At 44.2% G+C, this 12,627-nt stretch overlaps 1 protein-coding gene across 6 annotated transcripts in view; it reads left to right on the top strand.

The window, feature by feature from the left end:
* Window positions 1-1,365: 1,365 nt before the first annotated feature.
* TAF8 (TATA-box binding protein associated factor 8) overlaps window positions 1,366-12,627 on the top strand; it is a 35,647-nt gene continuing 24,385 nt past the window's right edge. Inside the window, exons 1-7 of one of the 6 annotated variants that reach the window (XM_056557799.1) lie at window positions 5,585-5,725; window positions 5,990-6,134; window positions 8,004-8,157; window positions 8,858-8,956; window positions 9,065-9,127; window positions 10,348-10,472; window positions 10,761-10,908. In XM_056557799.1, the coding sequence (XP_056413774.1) occupies window positions 6,087-6,134; window positions 8,004-8,157; window positions 8,858-8,956; window positions 9,065-9,127; window positions 10,348-10,472; window positions 10,761-10,908 (637 nt within the window). In that variant the 5' untranslated portion in view covers window positions 5,585-5,725; window positions 5,990-6,086. Of the gene's footprint in view, window positions 1,518-5,584; window positions 5,726-5,989; window positions 6,135-6,156; window positions 6,462-8,003; window positions 8,158-8,857; window positions 8,957-9,064; window positions 9,128-10,347; window positions 10,473-10,760; window positions 10,909-12,627 lie in introns of those variants that run through there. The other 5 variants (XM_056557796.1, XM_056557801.1, XM_056557800.1 and 2 more) reach the window with 5 other exon arrangements.

The following is a 12,627-nucleotide window of genomic DNA, read 5'->3' on the forward strand; positions in this document are numbered from 1 at the left end:
ATGACAATATCCTGCCGGCCTTGAAAGCAGCAGCCTGACATTGCATGCTATTCTGTAGTCTGTGATCTAAAAGTACACCCAGATCCTTCTCTACCAGTGACTCTGCAAGTTTAACACCCCCTAAGACATACGATGCATGCAGGTTATTGGTACCCAGATGCATAACTTTACATTTATCCACATTGAACCTCATTTGCCAAGTGGATACCCAGACACTTAGTCTATCCAAGTCATCTTGTAACCTATACACATCCTCTATAGACTGTACCGTGCTACAAAGCTTGGTGTCATCTGCAAAGATAGAAACAGAGCTATTAATGCCATCCTCTATATCATAAAATAAATTAAACAACAGCGGTCCCAGTACTGAACCTTGGGGTACACCACTAATAATCGGGGACCAGTTAAGAGTACGAATCATTGACCACCACACTCTGGGTACGATCCATGAGCCAGTGTTCAATCCGGTTACAAACTAAAGTTTCCAAGCCCAAAGACCTTAACTTACCTGTCAGACGTCTATGATGGACAGTATCAAACGCTTTAGCAAAATCCAGAAACACTATATCCACAGCCATTCCTTTGTCAAGGCTTCTACTCACCTCTTCATAAAAGCAAATTAGATTGGTTTGACAACTTCTATCCTTAGTAAACCCATGCTGGCTATCACTTATAATACAATTATCCCCTATGTATTCCTGTATGTAATCCCTTATAAGTCCTTCAAACAATTTACCCACAATGCACGTTAAACTTACCGGTCTATAATTTCCTGGGGAAGACCTAGAGCCCTTCTTGAAGATTGGTACCACATTGGCCTTGCGCCAGTCCCTTGGCACAATACCAGACACCAGAGAATCTCCAAATATTGTGAACAAGGGTACAGATATTGTAGTTATAATTTTTTTTTAAAGTAGTAAAAAAGCATATAACCTACATAAATTGGGTATCCATGTGACCGTATAGACCTACAGAATAAAGAAGCCCCCAAAAGTTACAAAATGGCACAAATAAATTTAGGTTATAAAATAAGTGATGTCATTAAAAGTAATTGGTGATGCAAAAAAAAAACAAAAAAAAAAACAAGCCCTTATATGGGTCTGTAGGTGCAAAATTGAAAGTGTTATGATTTTTAGAAGAGGAGGAGGAAAAACCGAAAATGCTAAAACGAAAATTGGCCGGCTCCTTAAGGCCAAAATGGGCTGAGTCCTTTGGTGTTAACCATGTACTGTGATGTCACTGTGTCTATTAACCTGCACTGTGATGTCACAGTGTGTATTAACTTTGTACTGTGATGTCACTGTGAGTCTTGACCCTATGTGATGTTTTTTTTTTTACAGTATAGCATGCCAAGATGAGGATGATGATGGATCATGGGCCGACAAAGCCATCTAGGGCAGAATCGGCATTATTATCATGTAATATTTTTGCAGCTGTTCACTGGCTGGCCGCTGCAGCATGGTGGTGCCTGCACTGCTGTATGGAGAGTGGCCGATGGATACACCTAAAGACAGCAGGTGAGGCTGAGAGCCAGCACTCCTCCTTTCTACCCTGCACTCTAGAGGCAGGGCAGGGACAAAGGTTATGTGCCTGTGTCGGCGCACTCAAATGAATCTTTCTTTCTTCTTATTTATTTTGTATTTGCAATATCACATAGAGTAAGACTCAGTACACGTTACGGCATGAAAGCCTTTCTCAACTGCACAAAGCAAAAGCATCACATGACCAGTATATAACACATGGAGGCTAATTACAATTCATTAGTCACCATGACTACAAACATAAACAAAACAAGAAAAAAGGGGGATGTTGTTACATAGAAATACATAAAGCAAAAAAACAAAATACTTATATTGTTTCACGTCCTCGCCTTGTAAATTATTCATTCACATTGGTCTCTAGAAATAAAATAAAAAAATAATACATTATATTATAGACAAAATGAGCAAACATAAAGAAACTTCAGAGCAATCTTGCTATTTCATATTCGCGGTTCATCCCTCTCGGCTCAAGGGTCCCCAATTTGTGGATCCAGTGGGCCTCCCGCTTCAGGAGGAGCTTCTTCAAACTCCCCCCTCTACGAGGAGGCACTATCTCCTCCAGTACCTGATATTGTAACTGCGCAATGTTATGACCCATTTTTTTTAAATGTGCAGGTATCGGGAACAATAGATTGTCACACCGTATAGTGGATTTATGTCTATTAATCCGGTCTCCTATACGTTGGGTGGTCTCTCCAACGTACAGGAGACCGCACGGACATTTAATCAAATACACCACATTTTTAGTCTTACAGGTAAAAAAGCCCTATGAGTAAAAGATCTTACCACTATGTGGGTGTACAATCCTATCCCCCTTCAACACATTAGAACACTGGGCGCAATTCAGGCATGGGTATGTCCCGTTTTTCCGGGAACCTAAGAACGTTTGTTTACTTCTCTTACTGGACCCCAAATCTGCCCTAACTAGCCTATCTCGTAAATTCGGGAGCCTTTTATTGCAAATCAGAGGATCTACCATTAGGCTGGCCGTCAACTCGGGGTGATCTGGTCTGTTTTACTTGCGGTGGTCAGAGCCAGCGCAAGGCCTTAGGCGGTGGCTTAATGGAAGAGCCGCCTATGACCGGGCTGCAGAAAGGAGCTGCAGGATGCAGAAGATGGTGTGTGCTTGTCAGGATCCGGACTGGAATGCAGGGAGGACACGGGTGGTGGATCCTCTGTGTCAGTGAGGTGATGGCGTGGGCCGTACCAGGGGAACGGAATCTAAGGGGTTACTGGTTTTCAACAGAGCCCGCCGCAAAACGGGATGGACTTGCAGCAGCAGGTAACCACCAGGCCGTTCCACCAGATAGCGTCTCAACCTCACTGAGAGCTGAGACAGACGCGGTACACAAGGACAAGGTAAGAGCAAGGTCGGACGTAGCAGAAGGTCTGGGCAGGCAGCAACGGTTCGTAGTCAGGGGCAACGGCAAGGGTCTGGGTACACAGGCAATGGAACACACAGAAACGCTTTCACAGGGCACTAGGCAACAAGATCCGGCAAAGACAGGAAGGGGAAGTGGGTTTATATAGTGTAGGGAGTGCTTGGGAATAATTGGGCCAGGCACCAATTAATGGTGCACTGGCCCTTTAAATCTGAGACCCGGCGCGCGCGCGCCCTAGAGAGCGGGGCCGCACGCGCCGGGACTGAACAAAAGGACGGGGCAGGTGAGAGACACGGGGCGCGATCCGAGAGTGGGCACGTCCCGCACCTCGGATCGCGTCCCCACCGGAGACAAGGAAGCAGCGCTCACGGTCAGCAGTGCCAACTGGAGCGCTGCATACAGAGGCACACCGCGAGCCCTCCGGGGACGCGGCGTGACAGTACCCCCCCCCCCCATTGGGTCTCCCCCTCTTGGGTCTCCCCCTCTTTTTGGAGCCCAGGAACCTATGGATGAGCTCCTTGTCGAGGATATTGTCCTCGGGCTCCCAAGATCTCTCTTCGGGACCACAATTCTCCCAGTCAGCAAGAATTTTTTTTTAACCTCTAACGACCTTGGAAGCGAGGATTTCTTTTACTGAGAAAACGTCAGAGGACCCAGTGACAGGAGCAGGAACGGTGACCTTGGGGGAAAAGCGGTTAAGAATGAGAGGTTTGAGAAGGGATACATGAAAGAAGTTAGGAATACGAAGAGAAGAAGGAAGATGGAGCTTGTAGGAGACAGGGTTGATTTGACTTTTGACTCTAAATGGCCCGAGGTAACGAGGACCCAGCTTGTAGCTAGGGACACGAAACCGAATATATTTGACAGAGAGCCACACTTTGTCACCAGGGGCAAAGACAGGAGTTCTTCTTTTCTTATCCGCATGTTTCTTCATGCGAGAAGAGGCCAGTGAGAGCGAATTTTGAGTCTCTTTCCAGATAGTGGAGTCCAGGGTCAATTCGTCTACGGCAGGAACTCCAGAAGAAGTGGGGATGGGGAGGGGGGGGGGGGGAAGCGGGTGACAGCCGTACACCACAAAGAACGGAGACTTGGCGGATGACTCAGAGTTTCTGAAATTGTACGAGAATTCAGCCCAGGGTAACAGGTCGACCCAATCATTTTGGCGGGAGGAAACAAAATGTCGCCAGTAGTCACCAAGGATCTGGTTCACTCTCTCCACTTGTCCATTGGACTGCGGGTGGTAGGAGGATGAGAAATTTTATTTGATCTTTAATTGATTGCAGAGAGCTCTCCAAAATTTAGACACAAATTGAACGCCTCTATCCAAGACGATATGCGTGGGAAGCCCGTGAAGACGAAAGATCTGCAGAAAAAATTGCTTTGCCAACTGTGGCGCAGAAGGAAAGCCTGGAAGCGGAGTAAAGTGAGCCATTTTGGAAAAACGATCAACGACCACCCAGATGACAGTGTTGCCATGGGATACAGGAAAATCAGTGATGAAGTCCATGGCTATGTGGGACCAAGGCTGTTCAGGCACGGGCAGCGGATGGAGAAGACCTGAAGGTTTCTGACGAGGGGTCTTGTCACGTGCACATACTGTACAGGCTCGTACGAAATCGGTCACATCCTTTTCCAAGGAGGACCACCAATAGTGTCTGGCAATCAACTGTAAAGTCTTTCTTTGAGGTGGTTAAAGGCCTGTGGCGGCCAGGATTTTGGATTAGCATTTTTCTTAGTCAGTGCTACAATAGGAGCAACGATGGTGGAGAAGTGGGGAATGAATTGACGATAGTAATTTGCCGATCTGAGAAATCTTTGGATTGCTTGCAGGCCAGTGGGACGAGGCCAATCCATTACCCCAGAAAGTTTATCAGGGTCCATTTGAAGACCTTGTCCGGACACAATGTAACCCAAGAATGGAAGACTGCTGCGTTCGAATAGACACTTCTCAATTTTAGCTTAAAGTTGATTTTGGCGTAGTCGCTGGAGCACTTGATGAACATGAAGGCCATGTTCCTCTAGGTTGGAGGAAAAAATGAGGATGTCGTCAAGGTAGACTACCACACAGGAATACAGCATGTCCCGAAAAATCTCATTAACAAAGTCTTGAAAGACTGCTGGGGCGTTGCATAGGCCAAAAGGCATGACTAGGTATTCAAAGTGACCATCTCTGGTATTGAAGGTGGTTTTCCATTCATCGCCTGCTCGAATACGGATGAGGTTATATGCGCCCCTTAGATCAAGTTTGGTGAAAATCTTGGCCCCTCGCAGTCGGTCGAAGAGTTCGGAGATGAGAGGCAGAGGATAGCAATTTTTTACGGTAATTTTATTGAGACCGCGGTAATCAATACAAGGGTGGAGAGATCCATCTTTTTTAGCGACAAAGAAAAATCCAGCTTCAGCCGGGGAAGAAGATTTCCGGATAAAACCTCTTTTGTATGTACTCAGACATAGCTTGGGTTTCCGGGGCAGAAAGTGGGTAAATCCTACCACGGGGCGGTGTGATACAGGGAGCAGGTCGATAGGGCAGTCATAGGGTCTATGTGGAGTCAAGACCTCTGCCTGCTTCTTACAAAAGACGTCCGAAAAGTCCTGATAGGCCTTAGGAAGACCTGGCAGTGGAGTAGCCATGGAGACCTGGCAGGAAGAAACTGGGTGGAGACATCGCTTGTGGCAAGAAGATCCCTAGCTCCCCGGTGACCATTGCCCATAACAACTGATCACATTCCAACTTTCATTTTTTCAGAGGCCTTTTCCAAAAATGAAAGCTGGAATCTCTCCCTCTATGATCCTGGCAATAAGGTACAGTAAAGGAGCAGAGATCATCCCTGTGAGGATAGGGGCTGGTGGGAACTCTGGTTCTATCACCTGTTGTATGAATATTACGCCCCTTTTTGTCCCTTTTGTCACCTGCTTCTCTGTATACAGCTGACCAGGGTGCCTCCAGCTGTTGCAAAACTACAACTCCCAGCATGCTGGGAGTTGTAGTTTTGCAACAGCTGTAGGCACCCTGGTTGGGAAACACTGGTATAGTGACACAGTCCTCTCCTGCTTCCCTTTCCGCAGATATCAGTCAGTACTGGACAGCTCAACCACAGTGACTGACGGTAGCGTAACAAAACTACATTTCCCATCCCCCTTTGCGCAGTGACGTAAATCCAAGATGGCGGAGAACTCAGTGGCTGTGGCTAGTTCCGGCAGCTCTAGCACGGTAACGTTACATCTTTGGTTTAACACAGTTCTTTTGGACGCCGCAGTTACCTAGAAACACGTGCCCACCCGGGGCTGTGTTGGTAACCCCGGTAAACTTCGGGATTTCAGACTGTTTGCATATGGCATAGTACACGGAAGTCTGCAATAGGCGGAATCTAGTCACGTGGTTGAGGTGGAGGGTAATCGTAATACACCGAAATATATGGGGTTAATAGGTGCGTGCTCTTAGTCACCCCGGGGGCTTATCCTTATTTGCTGATAAACGTCCAGCTCTTGAGGAACTAATAGTCCCAGCATGACGGAAGCACTTGCAGACACGTAGTGAGTAAGCAAAATTAACCCTACCGCAGTACACATAATGCACTATTGCTGGGAAAAAGTGCATGGAAAAACTGCAGTGTAAACTGGGCTCAGGAGCAGTGCAATACATTCCCATTCACTCAATAAAACATGTGGTACTAGGATGTGGTAAAGTGGTTTTCCTCCCACTTGTTATTGTGCTAAAATACAAAAAAAAATAAAATAAATAAATAATAATAAAAAAGCTTTTACCTCCTCCCTGACCATTCTTTGTATGTGGTGGCAGTGATGTGCCTGTATACACACATCACCACTGTAAACTTTGGTTCAAATATATGGCTGCTCATAGCAGGAGGAAAAATTTGGACAGGTAGATGTGCAGTTCTCACCATCTCCCTTACTTTAAAGGGGTACTCCACTGGAAAACTTTTTATTTATTTATTTTATTTTTTAAATCAACTGGTGCCAGAAAGTTAAACAGATTTGTAAATTACTTCTATTATAAAAATCTTAATCCTTTCATCCTGTATGATCCACAGGAAGTTCTTTTCTTTTTCAATTTCCTTTCTGCCTGGCCACAGTGCTCTCTGCTTAAACCTGTCCATTTTAGGAACTGTCCAGAGTAGGAGCAAATCCCCATAGAAAACCTATTCTGCTTTGGACAGTTCCTAAAATGGACAGAGCTGTCAGCAGAGAGCAATGTGGTCAGACAGAAAGGAAATTCTAAAAGAAAATAACTTCCTGTGGATCATACATCATTTGATAAGTACTGAAAGGATTAAAGGGGTAGTCCAGTGGTGAAAAACTTATCCTCTATCCTAAGGATAGGGGATAAGTTTGAGATCGCGGGGGGTCCGACCGCTGGGGCCCCCTGCGATCTCTCTGTACGGGGCCCCGGCTCTCCGGCCAGATAGCGGGTGTCGACCCCCGCACGAAGCGGCGGCCGACACGCCCCCTCAATACATCTCTATGGCAGAGCCAGAGATTGCCGAAGGCAGCGCTTCGGCTCTGCCATAGAGTTGTATTGAGGGGGCGTGTCGGCCGCCGCCTCGTGCGGAGGTCGACACGCCCCCTTCCCGCGGGCTGTCGGGGCTCCATACAGGAGATCGCAGGGGGCCCCAGCGGTCGGACCCCCTGCGATCTGCAACTTATCCCCTATCCTTAAGATAGGGGATAAGTTGCTCACCACTGAGTCACCACTGGACTACTCCTTTAAGATTTTTTAATAGAAGTAATTTACAAATCTGTTTAACGTTCTGGCGCCAGTTTATTTAAAAAGTTTTTTTCCAGTGGAGTACCCATTTAATCCCCTAAAACAGTGTTTCCCAACCAGGGTGCCTCCAGATGTTGCAAAACTATAACTCCCAGTATGCCTGGACAGCCAAAGGCTGTGTCCAGGCATGCTAGGAGTGGTAGTTTTGCAACATCTGGAGGCACCCTGGTTGGGAAACACTGCCCTAAAACATGAAATTCCATTATAAATATATCTAATAAATTTGTGCTCAGTCGGTCACTGTAGTATCTTTTGTTAATTTGTATTTTTCTTTTTTTTCCTTTCCTTCCTAAGCGATCTTGCCGTGGTATCTCCACCCCTGCGGATAACTACATATTGTCTCGTCGAAGAACACTGCTGGTGGTGGTCAGTGCTTTGCTCACGGAAGCTGGATTTGACAGTGCAGAGAAAGCGGCAGTAGAGACGCTGACTGAGATGTTACAGAGCTGTAAGTGTAGCCGTGCACTTAGCCATCCAGTCTGTAGTGTGGATGATAATAATCAATAGGGTTTGCTCAATATTCACAATGCACACATAATGGCCACTATATACCGTATTTTTCGCTTCATAAGACACACCTGACCATAAGACGCACCTAGGTTTTAGAGGAGGAGAGCAAGAAAAAAAATATTCTGAACCAAACCCCCCTTGTGGCCAGCAGGACCCCCTTGTAGCCAGCAGGACCCCCCCTTGTAAACAGCAGGAGCCCCCTTGTAGTTGCTTACCAGTACTTATCACTACCGCTGCCCTGTTCTGCCGTCCGCATAATGTAGTCTATGGAGGAGCATGTGACACACCTCCGTAGCGTTACGCTGGGCGCAGGGGAGGAGGTGGAGTGACGTGTGTGTCACATGCTCCTCCATAAGACTCCATTATGCGGACAGGTGAACGAGACAGCGTCAGTAAAGGGGATGGCAGAACGGGGCAGCGGAGCACTTCGCCGTACAGACCCAGGAGCAGGTAAGCTTAGCAGCCTCCCCTCTACTTCAGCCCTGCACTTTGGCACACACATTTGCTCCATAAGACGCACTGACATTTCCATCCCACTTTTGGGGGAGAAAAAGTGCGTCTTATGGAGTGAAAAATACGGTATCTCCAGCAACTAGAGGATCTGAAGCTCACCAGCTTTAACTCTGTTCTTACCGCAGATCTCACTGAAGTTGGTCGCAGTGCAAAATCCTACTGTGAACACACTGCCCGTACACAGCCCACTCTACCGGACATTGTAGTTACTCTGATAGAAATGGGTGAGTTCCTACATAACAATATTTTACTATTTTCAAGTTGTGTTCAGTTGCAGTTGTATTAATTTTACTGATTGATTTAGTTGTATTAATTTTACTGATTGATTGCAGGATTCAATGTGGACACTTTGCCTGCATATGCCAAGCGCTCCCAGAGGATGGTGATAACTGCACGTAAGTCCTCCATGTAAATGGTTATATTGTATATGGTTAAACACCAGCATTTTTATATACGTTTGTACCTGGCTATTGTTGTGGAAATATTTAGTCATGATCCCTAAAACATGGTGTTTGGTAGTCTTCTATACCACCTCCCAATACTTCTTTATTTTATCTTAAACACATTAGGATGTCTCCCTAGATTCCATGGTTAAGTTTAATCCAATGGAAGGATACCTTTTAGGGCGTTGCTTCTACACAGGATAGTCAATACTATATTATGCATGCATACAATAAAGTAAACTTACATAAATATACAGGATATACAATAAAGGACAGCTGGAACCAATTAGAAGTTGGAGGGATAAAGAAAAAAGGAGTGAAATTATGGTCAGCTATGTATAAAACATACATACATATAGATCTATATATTTTCCAAATTACTGTATCACTATGTACATTAGAGAAATACATGCAAGGAAGAAAGATAAGGAATGATGGCTACTGCTGGTCACGCAGCATGTTAAAAGTTTTTCTAATGACATGGGCACTTTAATCCTGAAAAAGGATCAACAATGTTGAAATGGTATGTCCCATGCTGTGTGATAAAAAAAAAAAAAAATTATTCATTTATATATTTATTTTTCTACTTATTTTGGTAAATTCATCAAAGCCCATCATCTCTTATGTTTTTGATTCCATGCATTCTGCTCATGATAGCAACATTTCTGTGCTTGCCTGTTGAAATTCACTTCACTTATTCATTCAAGCAGTGTCAAGCACCATTCTATCAGTTTACAGTGATAGAAAAATATGTTTTTGCTGGACTGCTTACTAGCCTTTCCAGAATTATCATCAACTTAGAATGGTAGAACCCAGAGAATGAATTAAACTAAAGGGGACAGTCCTTAAAGGAAAACGGTCATCTGTTCACCCACACTAAACACAATACACTGGGTTATAGTGTGGGTGAACAGGAGACTGACGAGGGGTTAAAGGGTTAAATACACACCTGCACTCCGGAGATCTGTCTATCCGAAGATCGGCATCCGTCTTTAGTGAATTGTGCACTGGTGGCGGGCCTGATGGCTCAATATGAATATTCATTGTCGCGGGTCATGTGAGTGCACATGACCCGTGACAATGAATATTTATAACAAATAGTTATGCTGTTCATAAGTTTTTTTGTGAATGTAAAAATTTTCCGCAGTTGACTATTTTATTTATTTTTTTAGCCCCTGTGACAAATAATCCAGTTGTCCCAAAAGCATTGATTGCAGGACAGAACAAGCCACATCCCCAACACATTCCAGGTCATCTTCCAGAATTTCCAGATCCCCACACATACATTAAGACTCCGGTAAGATCAGTTGAAAAAGCGAAATGATTTTCATTGTTTGCACATGTTACCATATGTGCTCTGTAACTGGACCTGTATGTGGGAGGGAGGATGAACAGCCTCATGAAATGTAAGCGTCCTCTATCCTTTCTGAAACGTGAGTGTCCTGCCAAGAGAGTTTTACTACAGTTAAAGTAGACCTTCTTAAAAATTCTTTCATTCATTAATACATTTTTTTAGTTTACAGTGGTATTTTCCTTAAAGATTTTCTTCAAGCTAATGTATTTACTAATATTATTATTTTCCTAGACTTGTCGTGAACCAGTTGCCGATTACCAAGTCTTAAGGGAAAAAGCAGCATCACAGCGTAGGGACGTGGAGAGAGCACTTACTCGATTTATGGCTAAGACTGGCGAGACTCAGAGTCTTTTTAAAGATGATACAAGCACTTTTCCATGTAAGAAATCAAACGTGTTAGTGATAACTTTCTTTTTTGCACAATCCATCCTACTGTCACTGAGATGTTTGCTATGGGGATTTTCTCCTACTCTGGATAGTTCTTAAATTGGACAGAGATGGCAGCAGAGAGCACTGTGCTCGTGATGTCAGCAGACAGCTCTGTGTTCCAAAAAGAAAATAATTTCCTCTGTAATATTCATATTATAATAGGAAGTACACAGATATCATAAAACATAGCTTTTATTAGTAGTACAATAAAATGAACATAGACACTACACAAGTAGAATTAAGGATAATAGCAGTTGGCCATGTGTCTAGGCCCACCTCTGCTTACCTATAGAGACTGACCCTGCTGGTCAACAGACCCCCTACCTATTAATGCAGGGAGGCCTTCCTACAGAGAGCCAGCCCGCATCCGCCTATCTCACCCTATATCTTAGGATGGGAGGGAGGTAGGTGCAGAGGACTGATAACGCTGTGGGAGAGATCTGTTTGACAATAACTCCCTATATCACCGTGTGAGTCAAGTACATACAAAACAGTTGATACAATTGTCACATAAATCAAATAGGTATAAGCATGATAAAATTACATCCAAGGCATTTCGTTGTGTCACTGTGCGGCACAACTCATCAGGGAAATTATACATAGAGAAGTAGCGGCACAGAGAGGATGTAAGGCTAGTTATGCGGCACATCAGTGTAAGGCTAGTTATGAAGCAAGGAGGTATATGATGTACTTCATCGGTCTCCTGCCATAAGGAGAAGTTATATGTATATGTCCATCAGAGCCTTTTTATCTAGGTAGTCCATAGAGGTACAAATAGAGTATGAAAATAAGATGATGATAATGTAAAGTAATGTAATAGGTAGGATAGATGGAAAGAGATGTATTTTACCCCTGAAAATATATAACATACCAATATCTGGGTTGGCTTTTGGTGAGATGACATATACTCAACGATATATAAGAGTTCGCCAATTATGCACCGTACCTATATGGAAATAAGAATAGCATATTGTGTGTATATGATCACCAGAGCGCCAGGGAAGCAAAGGGAAACTTTGTGATGTCTTTGCCTCCGTACCTGCGGGATACAACGGATTTACTCCTAAAACTGGAAGGACTCGAGGTGGAACCAACATGGTATCTGGCCTCAATAGATGTCGAGGCCTTATATACATCTATCCCACACAAAGTGGGCCTAGAGGCAATGGAATATTTCCTGAATACCCAAAGTAGATATCAAAAACCACATAATGAATTTGTGGTAAATCTCCTCAAATTCATATTGACGCATAATTTCTTTGTGTTCAATTCAACATTTTACCACCAGCTCAGAGGAACAGCCATAGGGAGCCTGTGTGCATAATTTGCCAACTCTTATATATGTCATCTCACCAAAAGCCAACCCAGATATTGGTATGTTATATATTTTAGGGGTAAAATACATCTCTTTCTATCTATCCTACCTATTACACAACCTTACATTATTATCATCTTATTTTCATACTCTATTTGTACCTCTATGGACTACCTAGATAAAAAGGCTCTGATGGACATATACATATAACTTCTCCTTATGGCAGGAGACTGATGAAGTACATCATATACCTCCTTGCTTCATAACTAGCCTTACACTGATGTGGGAGAAGAGATAGAGGCGCTCATCCTCTCTGTGCCGCTACTTCTCTATGTATAATTTCCCTGATGAGTT

The sequence above is a fragment of the Hyla sarda genome, chromosome 2, assembly GCF_029499605.1.
Source record: "Hyla sarda isolate aHylSar1 chromosome 2, aHylSar1.hap1, whole genome shotgun sequence".
Lineage (NCBI taxonomy): Eukaryota > Metazoa > Chordata > Amphibia > Anura > Hylidae > Hyla > Hyla sarda.